We start from the raw sequence: 22,740 nt of genomic DNA on the forward strand, positions 1-22,740 counted from the left end.
GCATTTAGGATTTTCAGAGCATTGTACAATCCCTCTTAGTTATAACTCATAGACTTGTGAAAGGGGCAGCTCCTGTCATTTTTGCTTTGCAATTTGGATGCTGATCCATGGAAAGGTTAAATACCGTTTCCAGGGTCACCAAGAGTTTTCCTGACAGAGCCTACTTAAGCATTCATTGCTGCTGACATCGGGCTCTGGGGAAAAGGAGAGAGACGAGGTGAGGAAAAGCCCTAGGCTAAGAGAATGCAACATTATAAGCACATTGCTGAGGATAGCCTTTCTCATAAATTAAAGACAGCTACACCACAAAATATCTGATTATGACCAGCTTATGCTAATATTAAATAACATTATCCTTAGAATTCCTGAGAACAGCAAAGCTATAAACTGAAATAGAATGGGAAGGGGATGAAGGAAAATACCTTAACTTTTTTAATATCTCCAAGATATACTATTTTTTTTCTATCTATAGCATGTCGATACTAATACATGTAGCTTATATTTAAACTCTAATGTAGTCCTATTGTGTATGCTGAAAACATTAGGCATTGTCTGATTTTTCTACCTAGGGTCACAATAGGATCTTATTGTCATTACTGAGAACAGCACACTGTCTTCAGAAAAGTTACATGGGTTCATCTAACATTGCACAGCTACACAGTGCACCTTGCCCCCAGCTCAGCACCCTGTCCCCAAGCCATGCTACCTCCCTCTGGCCTTTCTCTGATGGACACTACTGATATCTTTAAATATGCAGAAAATAGCATCTATGAGGACATTTTAATTTGGGAGGATGGCATGAGAGGAGGCAGCAACAAGAGCTACTAGTCAACTGGATTTGGATGAAATACTGAAAGTACTCATATGATGTGAATACCTTTAAGGAGAGGACTTCCCCACTGCTCAGGAACCATCAATCCTTGTTTACCACTTATCCTAAGAACATGGACACAGAGTTGAAAACCCAGATTAGCTCTGGAGGTAGGCCGTGACTCCAATCCTAGGCTCTTAGTCCCTATAATTATTTGTTTGATCGGACTACCTTCTGCACACAGAAGGGTACAATAATGGCTATTTCTCAAAGAAAGAAAAGTAACAGCATAGGAATCAAATCTCTGGTCTTTGCCCTGTTTATTCCAGATACAAATTTATTTCCATTGCACTGTAGTTCACAAACACATGTGATCATAAAATCTTGGCAGCTCTTGGGAGTTAATGTTGTCTAACCTAGAGTAGAATGGATTCCAAGGCATGGCCTAGAGCAACGGAAAGACCTGGACCTTCAACAAATTCCTTTCAACTCTCCTCTCCTCTAAGCAGAGTTGAAGCATGGCCTTTTTACTCCTGCCTTCAGCAGCAAACTAAAGACTTTTCACTGTGGGATTTGGGGATTTGGTTTGTTTTCCCTCAGCCCTCTGACCATGACTTTTCTGGTACTGAGTGAGTTCATTGTTTCTCTGCTGAGCTTCCCAATTGATCCCCACAGAACAGACTTGGCACCCAAGGTGACATAGCCAGGCAGACCACAAAGCCTGCAGAATGAGAAAATGTTGGAAACTGATAATATATTCAGCCAAGCATTCTTCCTGGCAGTGTGAGTGAACCTTAAAAGCTTAGTGACAACAACAAATGAGCACTGGCCTGGAAAATCCACTTCCTCTTAGGCCAGACAAGGTAGGTAACAGGAAAATAAGCTTTAGGTATTTGCAGAATCTCTCTGCATTAAAAAAAAAATGGACACAGTCATATACAGGCCACTTTCATGGAATCATTCAGCTCTTCATCCCCTGTATGTAAGATCCAAAGCTCTTTGCATCTCTGACTGCTTCCCAGTACCTGAGGGTCAAGTATCCCACTGAGAGCTTGGAAAGAGAAGCCAGAAAGATTTGGAGCTGGTGTGGGTGACTGTAGAGCACAGATGGCCAGTTATCGATGTAATCTGTGTATCTGGGAGGCATGTGCTGTAAGGAGGCAGCTGCTAAACCAAATGAATTAAGTCACAGTTTTTAAGAGAGTATAGGTTGGAAGAGAAGTTTTGAATGTATGCAGTTGTGCAGAGTTATGATCTATGGTTAAAAATCAGGATCATGTACACTGATTGAGGATTTTCCTAAAGTGCAACTCTATGGAAGTAAGAGTGATAACCATTTTATTGCAGGTGGTGAGGTAGCATCATTTTGCAAGCTCACCTTTAACTCTCAGTAGTCCACTATTTCCCTAGTATGCCAGAATGTGTTATATTACCACTGGTGCTCTGTGCTTTAGGATAAGATACTCGGTCCAGGTTTAAAAGAGGTATTGGCATGCTATTTTCCTATGGAGGGAGAGCAGGGAATGTTTTTACTCCACTTATTGATCTCTTATATGAGGGGCTTAATCTACAGGACTGGATAAATTCTGAATTTTCTATCTGTCCATGGTATAACCCATAATGTTAATGGAAAATGAGCCAACATTATTTCGTTCTGGCTATGTTAGCAGCACTGAATTCTAATTTTGTTTCACCATCTAAGCCCAAGAATGGAAACTGCCAAGATCAATTCATTTTGATAAATCAGCTGTTTCTGATGGCCATCTATGCTGAACTACAGCTGCTGTTCTTTTTTTTCCTAAAAAAAATGATTGTGAAGCAAGCATATTCCAACTATTACTCATATTGTTTTACTGAACTAATGAATTGCTCTCGGAAGCCAGTTATGAAGATTTTTGATCAATTATTACATAAAAATGGTTAAAGGGAAATACACCATAATTAGGCTAACAAATCTGCTATGATGCTGCCTCTCCAGATGAATGAATTCCTTAGAGACGAAATGGGGACATTAGGGTACTTTGTATTTTTCTTTTTATATTGTTATACCATATAATATGATGGATTAACCAACACTGCTTCACAACTGCTCTTTGTCCAGAGTTTAATGGAGAAAAAAAATACCTTTTTGTCTCTAAAAATCTCCTAGAAGTGAAGGAGGAATAAGCATATGGTCTCCAGTAATACTACTGAGAACACCTAGATCAAAATGAGGAGATGCATTTCATCTGTCACTACCATGTCATTACAGCCCCTCCTCAACTGCATTTATGTTGCCAACAAGAATCCTCACCAGATCAAAATGATTGGAATCAGGCCCAAGACAGCTGTGGCCTAGATAAAGAAAATCAAATGATTTTCAGTCTCCTGGTTACCAAGAAACGGAATATGTCATCTATGGCCAGTTAGTGATATTATTCTACACTTCAGTACTGCTCATCTGTGTGCAATACTTTCTGTATGGTCCCTGGACCATTGTTATCTGTCACAGTTTAAAAAGAAAAGGATTCCACTTTCTTTAAAGCCTTTTAATACAAAGTTGGGGATTCAGACACCAAGGGACAAAGAGAAAACTTCGAGAGCCTATAAAAAGAACCATCAATTCCATCAACTAAAATGCCCTTTATTCTAACAATTTTATTGTTCAAAAACTGAGGAGAAATTGGCATGTATACAGACTCTAGATTGGAGACTACCAAATGACATATGGAATGAGACTCTGGATTTATTAAAATTTGACTTTCTATATAACATAAAAGGGGGAAAATCACTACATGAAGGAAAAGCATGAGTCAAACTCTCACGTTTTGGGCATTAATAAATCAACCCTTTTACACACACCAACCCATATTTAAAGACACTGTTAACATTACACTCTTTGAGATGAAACTTAAGGATTTAAAAATGCTGTAGGTCAGATATGAATGTAGGCAAGGTCAAAGTCAGCTGAACTTTATGCCCAAATAGAAGAGTCTGTGGAACACAGGGGAGGTACATTTCTTAGGAAGAATCCATGTACCACCTTCCCCTATTCCACAAAAGAAGACAAAAGGGGTCCCTTTCTTGGGCCTCCACTTTCCCTTGTGAGTGATCTTATTCTTGTCTGAGGGGCTTTCTCCCAGGAACTCTTGAGCTCCCTTGATCACAGAGTTTCTTGTTGCTCCAAACTTTTGTTCCCTCCCCCAGTAATAAATCCTCATTCTCCCTGAAATAAAGATAGTAACACTATGCAGGAGATAATTTGAAAAAAGTATGTTGTCCTTGGAAAACCAACATTAAAAGGTCCAATCACTAGTGACTTAAAGAGTGTTCCCAACCTTTCTCACATCAGACAACACATAAAGGTAATGTTTATACAGACAAGGCTGTCTGAGATCAGGCAACCTGCCTGGGGTGGCTCCAGCAGCAAACTGCCACCCTGAGGACTGATATCTCAGATAGACTGTAAGCTATTCGCATGAGAAGCTTTGCCATCCAGCAGAGGATGTTAACCTTTTGCGCCATAGACCCACCCATTTAGTATCTGGTGATGCCCTTGGATACCTTCTCAGAACAATATTTTTAAACGCACAAAATAAAATTCATAGTATTGAAAAGTAAACTGATTATATTGAAGTAGTTATAAAATATTTCAAAACCAAACGTATGATATAGGACATGTGCTTTTTTATTAAAGCATTGAATAAGAAGATCTATTGGCAAGCCTAGTAATGACCATAATTTCAAAGTGGTTGGGAGGATAAGTAATATTTCAAGATATCTGCAACGATTACACTGTGATATAAAAACATTTGTTATTTCTATTAAAGACAAAGTCATGGGTGTTACTAACATGAAAGAGGTTTGTGGATTAAACTCATAGTTGGAAATGCCAACTTTCAGTTAGGAGTGAGAGAGAATAAACATGAAGTTTTTCAAATCCCAACTCACAAACCCCCTGGTTTTTCTCTATGGATCTCATGCTGAGAACTCTGTTCTAAAAGAAGAAAAGTACAGGAAAGAGAGTCTTCTCTGCTGCTCCATATTCCTCCCTCTCCTCAGAGTTATCTCAAATCTCTTAATCCCCTTCCCTGTCCCTTTTTCCTGGAGTTTCTATTTATTCTCTGTATCTATCTTCCCTTCACTCTTTCCTTAATTCTTCTTCCCATTCTTTTCCTTCACTTCATTCTCTTTTCTCATTTCCAGAATCCCCTCCTTGACACACTGAGCACATAAGCAGGCCATTTAGGACAGACCCCTGTCCATGGCAAACAGGGGAGGTTTGGGTAAAAGAGGGAAATGCACCATGAAATGCAGCCAAGGTATGAGATGGGTGAAGTTTGCTCCAGGCCAGGCCTCTCTATCACAAGTAGAAAGAAAACCCCTTCCACAGCTCAGAATGAAAATGGGCAACTGTTTGCTAACTTTAGGTCAATGTACGATAAGTAAAGTCATCCAATCTCCAAAGAACATTTTGACTTAATTTTTATCACTTAAATATCAAGTTCTTCCTATAGAAATTAAGGTTATAGTAATCAATCCCATATTGTAATAGAAATCAGTGTTTAAAAAAACCCTAAAAATATTTCTGGATAATCAAGAAGATTGTAAGGAAACTTAAGTATTTAAAATCGTTATCCACATACCTCAAATACACAACACTCAAAAGTGTAGCAACACTTCACACACACACACATCATTCTCCTCCTCAAATAATATTCTAGAAGTATCTTATGTGAGTATTCTCTTTCAGGCCACTGAATTCTCTGGATGGCCTTCCGGGCATGACTGAGTAAATCCAGAAGACTGTTAAATTCCCCAGCAAATAGTTACTAAAAAATACTGAGTAAATATGGAAACAATAGGAAAACAAGAGACTCATAAACGAAATTTATTTTCAAATTGTGCCAGATAGATTAGACTTGCCAGTGAGGAAAGAGAATTTATTAAATGTTAAATATTTCATTCCAGGAAAACACATGTAACAACATTTAACATAATTTTGTGTGAGACCATTTGAACTAATTTTGCAAACCACCAAAACTCAGCCACCTGGGCAGAAAACTGTCTGAAAAAAATAGTGATAATTTATAATAATGCCAATTGGTGGAAAGTACTTAATACTATGCTGTCCAGCTTATTCCAATTATTTCATTAATACTCTGACATAAAGTTTTTTGTGTTATTTTGTTCTTAACTCATCATTAAGAAGATGCTATCAAGAGGCAGGTAGAAGCATCTGTGTGAAATTCACACTTTCTTTTTCAGATGACTGATCCCTCCGCAGACTACATCAGTCTCCCTACTTGCTATTTCAATAAGTAAACATGATGTCTCTCATTCAGTTCTTGGCTCTCTGACCAATTGCGTAACCTAGAGCAGTTACTTTTTTCTAAGTCCCAGTTCCTTCTAATACAATACAGGCACAATTCACAGAACAAATATGAAAATTAAGATAGACAATTCAGAAGTTCAGAAGTTCCCTGGTGACCTAGCAGTTAAGGATCCAGCTTGTCACTGCTGTGGCATGGGTTTGATCCCTGGCCTGGGAACTTCCGCATGCTGCGGGGTGCAGGAAAAAAAAAAAAAAAAAAAAAGGACAAACCTTGATGTTAGTACTGAGCCTGGCACAGAGTAAGCTCTCAATAAATAAAAGAGTTATGATCTTTAACTGATCCATCCAACAGAGCAGAAACAGACCAGATAATATTTCAAACTATGAAAAGGGAACGCAATTGAATTGTGTATACTGTGGAATATCTTTTACCTGCTTAGGAATCCTTTTTTTTTTTTTTTTTTTTGGATTTTTAGGGCCACACTCACGGCATATGGAGGTTCTCAGGCTAGCGGTTGAATCAGAGTTGTAGAAGCTGGTCTATTCCACAGCTACAGCAATGCTGGATCTGAGCCGCATCCGCAGCCTATGCCACAGCTCACAGCAATGCCTGATCCTTAACCCACTGAGCAAGGCCAGGGATAGAACCCAAGTCCTGATGGATACTAGTCAGTTTCATTAACCACTGAACCACGACGGGAACTCCAGGAATCTTTTTGTTCTTATATTTTGTGAACTATATACCAAAGGTGTGCCAATGCTGTGCCATTTTTTTTCACAACAAAGTTGTTAGAAGTATAATTTTAACTTGAAGTTAGCAGTTCATATTATGCCTAGGACTATGTCATCTGCTTTGATACAACATAAAGAAAAGTTGTATCTACCTGGAGAGAGAGGGGACAGTTATAGTGTTGCTTCTATTAGGGAGAATAAATAAAAATTTTGTGATTTCTGCCAAAATAATTTTTTTTTAAATAATAGTGATCTTTAAAATTAGGGGAATGATTAAAAGCCCATCTCCTTTATTCAGCCCATTCAAATACAATATCTATAAAAGCTCTGTGTTCTGGTAACAATCCCTTACTATTTCCTCTCTCTCTACTTGGTCTTTTCATTTATTCATTTCCCACTAATCGTAAAATTGAAATAAAAAGAGAATGAATTTTTTAAAGTCACTTTCCATTCTGGAGCTTTGCTAATTTCTTCTAAGTGCACTTTAGTGCTATTTAATTTGTATCTAGGGGTAGTGCACTGTTACGCACTGTTCGCTTATTCCTCCAGATAGAAGCAATTAGCTGGGCTAGCCAAATCCTCCACCTGGCCACCATCAGCATATGCAAAGCACCAAGAAAAAACAGGAGGCCAAGTGTTCCTTCTAGCCTGTTTCCTTTGGTATTCAAAATCCTCTTTCACCAGTGTGCCTGTGGTAGTGAAGGCATATTTATGGAACTCAGAACATCTCTGAGTCTAATCCAGCAGACAATAGACATAGTTATATTCCTACTCTGATATTTCAAAACCAATTAGTTTTTTTCTATTTAAAAGCTATTGCACTAACAAATAGAGAATCTTTAGAGTGCAATTACTAATCTGGCATTGGCTGATACTTGGTTTGTGTATATTTTTAATAACACCAAGCAATTTCCTATGACACTGGCTGGGGGTTCTACAATTTAACTTGATTTAACACTATCTACCTTGAGCCAGCATCAGATCAGGTTAAGGGTTCAGTTCCACAAGGCTTGCCCCCCCACCCCTCCACCCACACACTGCCCCAGATGCCACACAAGGTCAGGTTGTTATCTGTGTTTCTTACCAACCAGCTATAGATCAGAGGTTCCCATGAACCCGTCTTTGATTTCAATTAATTTGTTAGGGAGAAAGACCAAATATATATATCTTATTCTATATCACAATATCACAGTACTGGAACTCAATGTTTTGTCTGTTATATAAGAAAAGTCTAGAAAGAAACAAGAGTGACCCTGGTATGGCTTAACTAGTGCTATGGATGTCCAAATTTTGGAAAATGTAGTATATGGTAAGACTGTCTTTAGACAACTCCATGTCCTTGTGAATTCAAATTTAATAAGTTTGAAGTGTAACCTGAAATATACCTATGTTTAAAATTTCTGTTCTCTTAATGATAGCATCACTAGTTTCCAGACTTTCTTCCCAAAACTTAGCATAGCGTTTTCTGTTGAGTCATCCTAACATCTGATGAGTGCTCATTTTGATGCAGAAAAGTGTGAATTTAAAAATTAAGTCATGCTGCATCTGGAAATGAATCTGAGACCCAAGAAAGCAGTCTTTTTTTTTTTTTTTTTTTTTTTTTTTTGTCTTTTAGGGAGTCATCTGCGGCATATGGAGGTTCCCAGGCTAGGGGTCAAATTGGAGCTATAACCACCGGCCTACCCCAGAGCCACAGCAACTCAGGATCTGAGCCATGTCTGTGACCTACACCACAGCTCACAGCAATGCCAGATCCTTAACCCACTGAGCGAGGCCAGGGATCGAACCCGCATCTTCATGGATGAAAGCAGTCATTTTTAATTAAGGATTTATTATGTCATATTCAACTGGAGCAAAGATTAAGCATGCTGTACAAGATTTTACAATAGAATACAGCACAATATTTATCTTCTGTATGAAATGCTTGTAATTAATCTTGTTTTTATTTTGAACAATATTTTATCTATCTCCTTAGGTTTCAGCAAAACATGTAGGGTTCAGAAGACCTCATCTTGGAGGTCTTGGAATTTTCACTTTAGAGAATGATTCTTCTTAACCTTGGTCATGTTTTTCTAGATATTGGAAGCTGCTCAATTCCAAACCCATAGGGATTCAGAAAAAAATGCTGACCAAGGTATCACATCAAAATACTGAAGAGACGCCCCAAACATCTTTAAATCAAGTTCAAAAGTTGCAAAATTTCTTCTTCCAAAGAAAATTAACTCCTTTTTTTAAATTAGTTGAGAAAATCATCTGCTAAATACCTTCTTTCTTTTACTATGTACAATTTAAACTGCTGTTCACAGTTGTAATCGGGGTGCCTAGCTCAGTGTCAAGCATATGAATGATACCATATAAAAATCTTTAGCAATAATAAGAGACTAGTTTTGTGAATAGATAGATGAATAAATGAATGAAGACCATATTATGTCTCAATCTATCACCACCAGCAGAAATGCCCTGAGAAGTGTTATTGTTAATGTTATTTTAACATTCATCATCATCATCACACTTTCCCTATTCACACCATCAAAAAATGTGCAAATGCAGAATTGGACTCTAAATTGCTCTGCAGTTGTAAGAAGCCAAGGAACAGAGCAAATCAAGGTGCAGGAAATTTTCCAAACTCTTCACTTCTCTGGCAAATGAATAAACTATCCTGCATGTTGTCCTGGATTTGAAAAGATGTTAAAACAAATTACTTTTTTTTTCTCTTGGCTTTTTAAGAATCAAACTACATTCCAGTTTTCAAATGTGAAATATCCTTCAACCATAAAAGGACAAAAAGGAGGAGATGAAATGATACATTCAAGGACATAGTTTTGGAGAATTAGATTGCTACATCACTACAGAGCAGTCTGGAAATGACAATTGCTAGGCTTTTTGGTGGTATTAGCAGAGTAGTAAATATAATGTATATGTCATTTTTATTCCAGACAGGAAGACTGGAGGTAGTTACTAGTGAATGACAGTAAATTGTACCAGATGCCAAGTAAATTTTAACAGCCTTTTAGCTGCACTTCTTATATTCACATACTCATTAGTATTTTAATTTTTAGGTATATAACAAGGTTTCAATACAACCCATGTGAAAAAGAAAATTACAAAAATGTCTATAGAACATTCCGCTCTTGAGACAAGCACCCATGATGGATCAAGAAATTATTCTGTATCTACTCAAGAGAAATGAAAACATGTATCCACAAAAAGGCTTATATGTTAACGTTCTTAGTAGCATTATTCATAATAAGCAAAAAGTAGAAACAATCCAAACATCCATGAACTAGTAATTGGATAAATAAAATGTGCTCCATCCAGACAATGAAATATTATCCAACAATAAAAAGGAATGAACTACTGAAAAATATTATAGCATGGACCTCAAAAAAAATTATGCTAAATGAAATAATCCAGGTGCAAAAGACCACTTATTATATCATTCCACTTGTATAAAATGCCCAGGAAAAAAAATCATCGGAAATAGCAGATCAATGACTGTTTGGAGCTAAGGATAGGAGCAGTGATTAACTGCACAGGGTTCTGAGAGATTTATTTGGGGTGACAGAAAGGTTCTAAAATTGGATTTCAGTGACAGTTACATAGCTCTGTAAGTTTACATCATCATTGGTTCCTCACTTTATATGGCCTCACAGGAATGTGCTTTAGGCCTTAGAGTTGAATCTCTAAGGACTGAGACTTTGGGGAATGTTGGGATGGATGAATATATTTTGTAACTTCACCTTTCCAAAAACCCAGACAATCACTTCCAACTCCCTACTGCACATTTCTACTTAAATAACATATCAACAGTGCAGATTCCTATACTGTATTTCATCAAATCTAAATTGCTATCAATTACAAAATAAACCACTACTTTATATACCATTAAGAAAAAAAGAGTCTGGGAGTTCCCACCATGGTGCAGCGGAAAAGAATCTGACTAGGAACCATGAGGTTGCAGGTTCAATCCCTGGCCTCACTTGTGGGTTAAGCATCCAGCATTGCCATGAGCTGTGGTGTGGGTTGCAGACAAGGCTTGGATTGAGTGTTGGCTGTGGTGTAGGCCGGCAGCTGCAACTCTGATTAGACCCCTAGCCTGGGAACGAACCTCCATATGCTGTGGGTGCAGCCTAAAAGGCAAGTCTGGAGTTCCTGCCATGGCTCAGTGGTTAATGGACCCAACTAGTATCCATGAGGATGTGGATTTGATCCCTGGCCTCACTCAGCGGGTTAAGGATCTGTCATTGCTGTGAGCTGTGATATAGTTCACAGATGTGGCTTGGATCCTGCGTTGCTGTGGCCGTGGTGTAGGCCAGCAGCTGCAGCTCCAATTTGACCCCTAGCCTGCAGAACCTCCATATGCTGCAGGTGTGGCCTTAAAAAGACAAAAGGACAAAAAAAAGTCACCAATTTGATTATGATATGCTATTCATTATTAAGAATCACAGCAGAGACACACTAAAATGGAGAAGGTGACACCATGCCTTGGATTCAATGAACTGTGGGAAGGAGGCGAAGAATTTTCTCAGCTAGACTTCACAAAGGAAGCTATTCCCACCAGCAGGCAAATCACAAGCAAAGGAACAGATGTTTAAAAATGCCTGGTGTTTGGGCAATGATGGTACCTGGAAGGACCAAAAACAACTTGAAACAGCCTATCATCAAAAAGGCCTGAGCAATTAAACAAGCTTTCTCAACAATCATCCACAATCCCTACCTCTGCAGTGAACTCAGCATCCACACTCAAACTCTCATTGAAGCTGTCACATTTCAAATGAAGATTTACCATTCACTTTAGTCTTGAAAGGATGCCCCCTTTAAATTACCTGGTAAGCAGCTACAAATTTTTAAGAATTCTATAACTTAGAAATCAGAAAATTACACTGGCTTTTTAGAATTCTAAATACATAGAATATAGCTTTAAAACATATTCCTTTAAGAATGTGTTAAATGTAAAATTTTAAAACACATAAATGAGGAAGTACATCTGGTGCTTGCACACATTTTTACCTACAGTATTAGGCAGGCCAAACTCCAGAATATCCCATGGTCTACTGAAAAATGTCAAGGATAGAAAAAACTATTCGATTGGATCACAACGAGACAAGAATTAGCAAGAAACAAACACCTCTTTTTTACTTCACTTTGGAGAGGTAGTGTCACAACTAAAATAGAAGACAGAAGTAAGTATACAGCTGCTAGTTGCCCCGCCCCAACTCATCTTCACCTGGAACTAGTAAAGGGAATCAAGCCTAAGAAACATGAAGAAAAGTAAGAAAGCATCGGTCCATTTACTGCCATCACGGTCTCCAGGCCCAGCTGGACTATGAGGAAAACTTTCCCTGGGGGACCGGAAAGTACTTGCAGATGTTCAGAAGGAACAAATGCCAAGGAACTTTGAAGAAATCAAGTTACCTCTAGTCAAGAAAATCTTCCTGCTCAGTAACTGCCACTGTCTTTGTAGGCAATTGCTATTGCTTTCCAGCTTGTCACAACTCAGTTTCCGCTTCTCAGGCCATGCTTCAAGATTTCTTTTGCCTTGGGTACAGTTGTTCCACTTCAGCTCACAAAACCACAGCTGCTTACAGGACCACCAACCTCTATGTTCTGCATAGTTTCGGAGAATAATCTACTGGAGCAGGCATCATTTTCATGTTGACATGTAAGCACTTCATTGTCACTGATGTTGTCTTGTAATTTAATGCTTTCATAGGTTCTAAGGGATGCTGATGGAGCCATCAAGAAGCCATGACCAATGTCTAATCTAAACATACTACATATATACCTTTTCTTGATTTGCTTCTCCAGTTGGGTCCACGTAAGTCTTACTGATGTTCAGCAGTCTTAGCTTGACTTGGAAGCAAGTTAATTCTATCAATGGACCAGTGGTTCTCAACAGGAGAGGTTTAGCCCCAAGAGGTCATTGGATAATGTCTGAAGACATTTTTAGTTATCAGAACTCAGAAGAGGCAAGGGGGTTACTATTGGCATCTAAATGGTAGAGTATAGGGATGCTGCTAAACAGCCTAAAATGCACAAGACAGCCCCTGAACAAAGAATTATCCAGCCCAAAATGTCAATAATGCTAAGATTAAGAAACCCTTGCAGTAGTCTTACAAAGCATCACTAATTCCATGACTATAAACTTATTTTTCATTTGTCATGCATTTGTGGTATATAATCACAGTATTTACAGAACCTGCCTTCAAAGCCTGAACAATAATAAGATCTAGAATATGAATCTGTTCTGCATGCCTGCCATGCATACATTTAAATCATATTCAGATATCACCAGCATCAGATAAAATAATGCATGCCAAAATACTCTTGACTTTTTTTAATTCCTAAAATATATGCAGCTATTAATATGCATAAATCTTTAAAACAACTCACTTAATAAGTTCATGAAAGAACAAAGTCCAAAGTTTCCATGCATAATTTAGATTTATTAACCTGTCTCCAGACTCTCATCTCCATTAAAATCATACCTGCATTAAACATAGTATCCCCTATTATAACCAGGAAGAATGTATGGAGTCCCTCTTTCATGTCAGCAGATTTGAGCCACATACCTGACTCTGTATGGCTAGAATATACATTATATTCTGAATCTTCTTGATGCCATTAAAATGCTCCCACACTGAGGTACTAATTTATGTAAACATTTTATGTGATTGACAAGTGAGAAGCAGAAATGAGCAAATGAATGACTTTAAAAAAATGAGTATGAATAAGAGAGTAAAAAAGAAAGAAGACTGGGAATAGAAAAAGAGAGAAAGAGCTTTTTTAAAGTAAAAATCATCAAGTCTTATGCCAAAGATGTTGGGGATAATTACTTCAGCTATGTCTGTCTCCCAGCCTTGGAAGCCCTGCCATTGTCCACAATATGTGACTTGATCCTGTATTACTCCTGATCAACTTGTCAGTCTGTTGTTTAGAATTTGCCATCAAACAAAACTTTTACCAACTGCTACCCTTATGCCCATTGGACTTAAACCAGCCACTCTTTCCCACATTTTATACTCTGAACTAAATTGTGTGTGAAAATTACCTTTTATTGACTTTAGTGAGAGCCTTATACAAACAACTGAGGGCAGATTTCAACTGCCCACTGCCAAAATAGCCCTCTGTCCCATCTGTTGGATGCACATATCATTAAGACTTTTATTAGCCTCAGAAATAGAGAACTCATTTTATGGTGCTAGCTAAAACTCTACAAAAGTCCTTGAAAAGCAAGCTCTTACTGGTCCTGGTAACCACTGCATCTAAGCAAATGCTGCTAAAAAACCAGACTGGCAACAGATATTAAAAGATAAAATTCCTCCAAATGATAGCACCAAACTGTAATTTCATGTCTGTAAATTCATACTTTCCATTAAACTGCTCAAAGAAAATATACCTATTGTCCCTCTAAAATGGAGGTCTTTTTTTTAATTTAAGCCTTGAAAGAAGAATAAGATGTCCACAGAGATATTGGGAAAAATATAATTCCTTAAGAAACCACTGTGAAGGAAAGACAGTATAAGAGTCATCATCAGAAGAAATCAAGAACTTTCTTGGAAATGGGAAAGTTATAAAAGACTTAACCATTAGGGGCTCAGGGAGAAGTAATGATCTTTTACCAGAAGAAGAGAATAAAATCATGGAAGCCTAATATGGCTTTTTACAGTTCTGCTTACAATTACGCATTAAACAATTTACCCCTTGTGGATGAGTTCCTAAAGCCTGCTGAGATGTTGCACTTGGAGAAACGAGTACATGCTGTTTTTTCTTCTGTTGTGGTTTATTTTTATTAAAACAAAAAACTTACAACAACTAAAAAAAATTCACTTTTGCTGAATTTTACTCTTTCCAAGAAGACCAATAGTATGGATGAACATTTGTCCAATGTTTGTAGGAAGCCCAACAATAAAAGACAATGGCTTATACTTTCATGCCCAGTCAATGTCCTATGGGCTGGAATTCATAAAATAAAGGCAGCAGATGGCATACCTAAATTTAATTTGCTATTTGATTCATCCTTGTGTTACCACTCTGAAATGCAGACACTGAATGTTTATCCAACACTGCTAGAAAACACAAGATCCTGCTTTGTGAAAGTTTATCATGCAATCTGATGCTGGATCATCAATTCTGAGAATGAAAACCATTGCCCATCTACAGAGGCATTTTCCTCAAATTAAAAGGGACCTGTCAACAGCCAATACTCTGTGTATCAGAAATGGCATTCCATGTGGCTTGGAATCACTTCTCATGGCAGTAAGGCAATACTAGAGACCATAAAAAAGAAGAATGTGCTTTGATTCTTCTGTTTAATTTAAAATTAAGGGGGATATTTTGTGTTTCGGCCTCACCTCCCAATGTTCCATAAATGGGATCACTTTTCCTTGTGGGTTCTTCTCTTAAATACTGTGCTACTGTCTTTGACTACCCATTAGTATGTATACATCAGACCAATATTCTAGACCACTACACCCTAAAATGAAAACTTTTTGAACCTTATGTTACAGCTTTTGGCAGCTGTCAAAATAATTCCTGCTGACATCATGTTTAACAGACTTGCCTCAGAGTCAGATCAATGTTGGGAAGCAGCATGCAGTGCTACAAAATTAGGTCATTAATTGTGAAACAAGCTCAACCCTGCTTGCATTCGGAGGCCAAAAAAACTCTCAGTTTGAAAGAAAAAAAAAAACAAAGATTCTGGAATCTTCTTTCAAATCTCAAAAAAGGTGTCAATTCAGCTATTCTCAGAGTTCTTCGGAAGAATTTTATTATTTAAAAATATGGTGATATAATGTCTAGTCCTCCAAAAGGACTATAAAACATTCCAGCATTAAAATATATACCACTGCTAAAGGGTGAAAATCCAAGTGCTAATGTACCGACCATCTTTCTGAGAATTCAAAAGTAAACTTTTTCAAATGACTCCAGGAGAACCTGTCATCCACCTATCAATCTCAAGTGTCAACCTGAGTAGTCCTCATGGGATTCACCTATAAAATTAACTCATAGTGATCTAATAGAAAAAAAACACAAGAGTCTCAATGACTTAGAATTTGGGAACAGAAAAAAACAGTCTGGTAGTTAGAACCACACTGCCAAATGACAGCATCAGCTGCATTATCTGTGTGCCTGGAGGTTGCCCTTCCAAATTAATTTCAAGAATAAATTGAAATTGCACTGGAGCCATGCAAAATAGAAAATGGACCTTTTCGAAGATCATATCAGGTAAAGAGTAAACAAGTTGTCAGAGAATATTGACATTTTCTTTTTAGAATTGATTTTGTGCTTTTATTTTTCTACTCATATGGCATGTTATACTATTAACATTTATTTATTAAAACCCTGCCCTTTCTTCAAAAGGTTTTAAGGAGTTTTAATGTTTTGTTACAACATTTTAAGATAAAAATAGTTTCCTATTATCTTACAAACTAGAATGAAACAAATATTTCTCATATTTAAATTAAGGGCAGAGGAGTTCCCATTGTAGCTCGGTGGTAATGAACCCAACTACTATCCATGAGATGCAGCTTCAATCCCTGGCCTCGCTCAGTGGGTCAAGGATCTAGGATTGCTGTAAGCTGTAGTGAAGGTGGCAAACACAGCTAGGATCCTGCATTGCTGTGGCTGTGGCATAGGCTGGCAGCTGCAGCTCTGATTTGACCCCTGGGGCCTGTGAACTTCCATATGCTGTGGATGTAACCCTAGAAAGGAAAAAAAAAAAATGAATTAAGGGTAGAAATGTACATCTTCTTAAGTTTGTTTCCAATAAAGTTGTTAATACGGAAATAGAAAAAAAAATGTCACTTATTCACTTTAATTCAAAATAACTAATTTTTAGGGAACTTTTCCCCAAAATCCATCATTAATGCACAAATCAAAAATCACAATATGAAAATGGTCTATAAGAATGAACTAAGATAAATGTAGGTACGAAGATAAGTTGATTTATTTATTGGTAAATTGGCACCACTCCAATTTACCTCCCTACTCTTCTGCCCTGATTAATTGCCCTCAGCAAGGAGCTGGAACCTAGTTATGCTATTTTCTTAATTCTTGTTGATGAGGTGTTGACATAAGGATAGAAAGAGAACCAACTGCCTTTTAACTAGCCCATTCTTCATGAGTTAATCAATCATAACTTGTCCATTTTAATTATCTCCCAAATTCCAAGTAGAGACATGCTTGCAATTTCCAAATATTTGCATGATTAAAGATGTTTTCCTTGTTTCAATAAGGAACCTCAAATTGATGAGTAAGGTGGCAAGATTTATGGGATGAAGTTGTCCTGTTTATCTTCCAGCTTTCAAAAATACTGGTCTGCAATTCAGTAACAAAAAGCATTCCCACCAGAGATATGCAGACTATGCCCATTCATGATGATGAGCATGTTTAAAATGTGTGTGTGTGTGTATACACCAACATCAGTAGATGCCAGAGAGAAAAGCTGCCAAGAACATGTTTACTAGCCTGCCTCTTCATATCCATAAAAAGGCAATCTATTCAAATATTAAATATAATTACACAGAGCTAACAGGCCATTCGTACACCTGGATAACATTTCCAGGTTGTTTTTCCCCTCCTTGGAGCAATACCAACAGATTGTGTCATCAATCAGTTATACTCCCTCAAGTTACAGGGAAACTCTGGCTGCTTCACAAACAAGTGGACAGTTCAGTTAAGATACAGATGTGAACAGAACTTTCACTGAATTTATGAAACCAGTTATTTTGATTGGATGCAAACAGAAACAAAAGCCAACTCTGTTCAAAAATAATTTCCTATTTAGGAGCTTCCCTTTTCTATCACCTAAAATCCTATCATGTTTAAACATCAGAATTGAAGTGACAATATTCTTCTTTCACAGTAAATGGTCTAGCAATTGATGATAAAATATGATGATGATAATGATACAGAGTTTCTGAGAGAATAATTGTTACATAAAATTTTTCCTACTCAATATCCAATAGACACAAATACATTTAAAAGTACTTGAACTCCTCCAAGTCATTAGAACTGTCTGCTCTGATTTAACAGAAATCTCCCATTTCCTGATTCATCTCTCTTCCCTTGTATCATCTGGTCCTTTAACAGTGAAGAAGAGCTGTCTATTTACTCCTCACCCATCAGTTCTAGGTAGTAGTCAAACTGAGAGAATGGTTTGCTCAGAATCATCAACTGACCCAATTATTAAACCCATATTCCACAGTGAAGAAGAAAGATGTCAAGAAAACCACTCCCTTAATACTGGCCTAACCACTAACATGCCTGTCACAGCACAACTTGAGGAACAGGAAGCAAGCCCTTTTCATCTCTGAAAACTCATAGTCACTCCTCCCAAGAGGGGTGATCATTACTTGCCCCTCCTGGTAGGAGTGACTTATCTGCCTGGTAAAACTTGGGAGAGGCTGACATCCATGACAATATCATCCTGGAGGCAGGGTACTGTTTAAAGTACAGGGAGTACAGGTTCATCTCTCTTTCTCCTGGACTGGTCTATCCTTAAGTGAAGAATTTTTATATAGCTCCAAAAATCAAGTTATATTTCAATATCCTAAATCATGTAATCAAATATAACTAATACATTCATATATATTCACTGACACTTAAAACTTCCATCTTAATAGTATAATTTATGATCCAACATGGGTTTCAAAACATGCCTGTAAACATTCTTCTGAATATATTCTTAGCATTTTATAATCACACCAATAGCACTTAGCCCAGTGACCTTAACACTGAAGTCACAATAAACTTTTTGGCCTTGAACAAAACAGAGCAAGAATGCACAAGTTAATATGATTCCATCTGTGAACTCAGTCTAGAGTTTCCCAGAATGTGCTCCCAAAATCACTGGTCCTAAGTGATGTTTTTGACGAAAATATTCCACAGTCGAACAAAATGGAATGTAGCAATAGTCCTAAATATTCTAATTTAGCTGGACTTATCCAACCTGATACTCTACTATGAGATAAGTTTAAGAAATGTTGTATCAGAGTTCCTTTTTGAGGACTTACAATACATATTAATGACTCTAAAAAGCCCTAAAACAAAACAAGTTTGTTTATTTTAATTTAAAGCAAACACATTTTACCTGAGAACCCTTTCCTATTTAACACCATGGCATACGCCTGGGAAAGTGCTTTTCCAGGAAGCGAAACATCACATAGAATGAACCATAACTCCACAGGGCAGTTTCCACATTCTCCAAAATCTCATGCAACACAGACACTCTTGGCTTATTAATCACCAAAGCCATGCATAAAAAAAGAAGAATTTAAACATATAAACATGAGACAGGAAGCAGAAATTTTAATATCTATGAAAAAATATTGCAACAAAAATTGCTAACTGAAAAACCTAATTGATTCACAAAGCATCAATAGAAATAATTTCTCCAGTATATTTACTGTCCCAAGTACAATACCACAAGTCATCCACAAATGATTATGTCCTCCTTTAGTGTCCTCCTTTCATCATTCTTTTTTAACCATCTAATTCAAACCACTATTCTAAGTTTGGAGAATGCTCTAGTTAAGGAGTCAAAGGAGGCAGAGGCCCTTCCCACTATCAAAGTTAAAAGTCAGACTTCCACTTTCCCAGCCTCTCTTGTAGCTAGGCACTGATCTATGACCTTGACTTTGACAAACACAAGTGAGGACTACTCAAGATCCATCCTGGGAAAAGTACCAGCAGCTGCAGGAATAATTTTATTAGTATTTTAGGTGGATTTATGCCAAGGTCCTAGGGGTGATCAAATGATTTAGGTCGGGCCACTCAGCACATCCTATCATCCACACAGAAGTGTTTCAAGAATAGAAAAGCACATGTGCCAAGTCAGCCCATTGAAATTCAATCTGCATATCCGAGCTAAAATTTTGGGGAAGAAGAAACTGCCTTTCTGGGTCTTTGTTTTTTTGGGTTTTTTTTTTTTTTGTCTTTTTTTTTTGCCATATGTTCCCATGGCATATCGAGGTTCCCAGGCTAGGGGTCCAATTGGAGCTGTAGCCGCCGGCCTACGCCAGAGCCACAGCAACGCAGGATCCAAGCTGCGTCTGTGACCTACACCACAGCTCATGGCAACACTGGATCCTTAACCCACTGAGCAAGGGCAGGGATCGAACCAGCAACCTCATGGTTCCTAGTCGGATTTGTTAACCACTGAGCCATGACAGGAACTCCCAAAACTGTCTTTCTGGATTGGCTAATCCAGTAGGATGCAAAACTTGACCTATTAGCAATTCCCTGGTGGCTCAGTGGGTTATGGATCTGACATTGTCACTGCTGTGGCTCAGGTAAATGCTATAGTAAGGCTTTGATCTTAGCCCTGGAACTTATGCATGCCGCAGGCACAAAAAAAAAAAAAAAAAAAAAAAAAAAAAAAAAAGGACCTGTTAGAGGCCATCCTGCTATCACATGGCAGAACTGATCAAAAGAGTGATCCAAGCTTAACAAACATCATCAACTGATGATGTGAAGCCAAAACTACTGCTAAACTTTTCAGTTACATGAATACCAAGTTCTCTATCATTTAGCTAGTTTAGACCAGGGTTGTTATGCATGATAGAGCTGCCCTAGACTCCCTTCTTGCAGGTGATGGTGGCGGTTGTGCAATAGCTAACATTTCCTGTTATAATTGTATTACAGTCTCAGTGGAACAGTCAATACTGAAATTTAGGAAGAAAGCTACAAAATAGATTTTACTTAAAACTCCTTTACCTACAGACTATTCTAGGTCTGACATCCAAATTAGATAGGCTGAACTTCAGTTATCTGCACTGTTTCCACAGGTGTTGAGAGAGATATACTCTCAGACTTTACACAGGTACCAAATCAACCATGGCAGGAAAACCATTAATCAAGATTTGATAGTGCCTATTTGCAATCAGGAGAAAAAAACAAAGAACACCTCAGATTATAAAAGCAGGCAAAACCCACCCAAAAGACCTAGTTAGGCACAATGTTGGCGTTCTTGATTCTTGTGACTGTGACTCTAGCATCTGCTCATCATTCTGGTGAGCACTTTGAAGGGTAAGTAAGCAACACCTTAAATGAGCAAATCCTTCCTTACTAGCCAAAAAATCTAAACGCATCACTCAACTTAAAATTTTCTCTCCTTCTGTATCTCACCATTCAGTGAGAAGGTGTTCCGTGTCAATGTTGAAGATGAAAATGACATCAGCTTACTCCATGAGTTGGCCAGCACCAGGCAGGTAGATAATAATGCTATCCTATAGGTTTCCTTCATACTTATTTTAAAATCTTAGACTGCACTGTTATTCTATCAAAGGAAGAATGGTATGAAATATTAACTCTAGCACTTTTGTAGCAAGAAATAAAACTTGAAAAACATTTAGTGCCACCATACCTTCTTTTTCTGCCTAAATTAGATTGCCATAAGGCCTACAGTATTATAAATCCTTGGTAATTTTTTAAAGAGCTGATAGAGGATGACAACTGGATGAGTTGTAACTATTGCAAAGGTCACAGAACATCTAAATGTACAGTAACTTCCCTTCTAAGGCAAAAGAGAAAAATGATCAACTTGGGTATTACAGAAAAACTGGGCTTTTGTCCAACTTCAAATTCATTTCCACATTCCATGTATCAACTGTTCTCTTTGATTTTCTTTCACTCCAAATCAAACAGCTTGGGTTTTCATGACCTTGATTCAGGCCCTCTTAATGATATGATATGAGGGAGGTAATGAAGGTAAAAAGCCATGAGTGATTTCCATACTTTTATTTCACTTTCAAGGAACTAAAATCTGTAGGCTACTTCAAAAAAAAATCTACTGTATATTGGATGAAAACTGACATTTTAATTATATATAGAGTGTGTGGTAGGAAGCTATTACTGACCGTGAATGATTCATTTGATCCAATGCTATCTTTTCATGAATATATAAACCAAAATAGTCTACCAATTTCTAAGTATCAATCTTTCTATAGCTATTTTGTTTCACTTTTAAGGTGTGGAGGATAAAAGAAGGTGGAGAGTATCATAATCTGAAATGGGTTCAGAATGTTAGAATTGAAAGAGAATATGAAGTCATCTATTCCACCCTTCTACTCAAATTTTGAATTTCCTCAGTGGAAATAGCATCCTTGATTGCTAGTCCTAATAAAATCTGTTTGAGTACTTGCAAGGGTAGTAGGAATACTGCTTTTTCAGAGTAGCAAATTTGTCTTAGAAATCATTCTAATTGTTATACTGAGATGAAAGTTACCTTATCTAACTTTGACCCACTGGATCTAGCTGAGCCAACTATTGTTTTACCTCTAAGATTTACCTTTTCCAAGCTTTCTATCATCTTTCCTAGCCCTGGTTTACAGACACTTGTTCTGGTCACCTCTGGATATAACTCAATCTTTCTGTCTATATTTCTTTTTTAAAAGTAGCTCTCAGAATTGACAATGGATGGAGTTCCTGTCATGGTGCAGTGGAAACGAATCTAAGAACCATGAGGTTTCAGGTTCAATCCCTGGCCTCGCTCCGTGGGTTAAGGATACAGCATTGCCGTGAGCTGAGGTGTAGGTTGCAGACGTGGCTTTGATTGGGAGTTGCTACGGCTGTGGTGTAGGCCAGCAGCTGTAGCTCCAATTAGACCCCTAGCCTGGGAACCCCCATATGCCTCAGGTGCAGCCCTAAAAAGACAAAAAAAAAAAAAAAAAGACAAAAAAGAATTTACAGTGGGCCTCCAGGTGTTCTCTGATTAATACCTACTGCAGACCACTGCCTGCTTTCATTTGTTAAGTAGACATTTATTAATGGGGCCCAATATTTTTTTTAGTATCTTGAACAGATATAGAATACTCCAAGCTTATAGAAAACTTATGGCAAATCAGAACCATTAGGCTGATTTTTTTTCTCACATGAAAAA

General features: G+C 37.6%; 1 protein-coding gene across 2 annotated transcripts in view; it reads left to right on the plus strand.

The window, feature by feature from the left end:
- Positions 20,326-22,740, plus strand: part of CPB1 (carboxypeptidase B1 (tissue)) — a 44,566-nt gene continuing 42,151 nt past the window's right edge. The window contains exons 1-2 of one of the 2 annotated variants that reach the window (XM_021068540.1): positions 20,326-20,888; positions 20,995-21,070. In XM_021068540.1, the coding sequence (XP_020924199.1) occupies positions 20,818-20,888; positions 20,995-21,070 (147 nt within the window). In that variant the 5' untranslated portion in view covers positions 20,326-20,817. 2 annotated transcript variants of the gene reach the window in all.

Source organism: Sus scrofa, chromosome 13 (genome assembly GCF_000003025.6).
Source record: "Sus scrofa isolate TJ Tabasco breed Duroc chromosome 13, Sscrofa11.1, whole genome shotgun sequence".
In the NCBI taxonomy this organism is placed as follows: Eukaryota; Metazoa; Chordata; class Mammalia; order Artiodactyla; family Suidae; genus Sus; species Sus scrofa.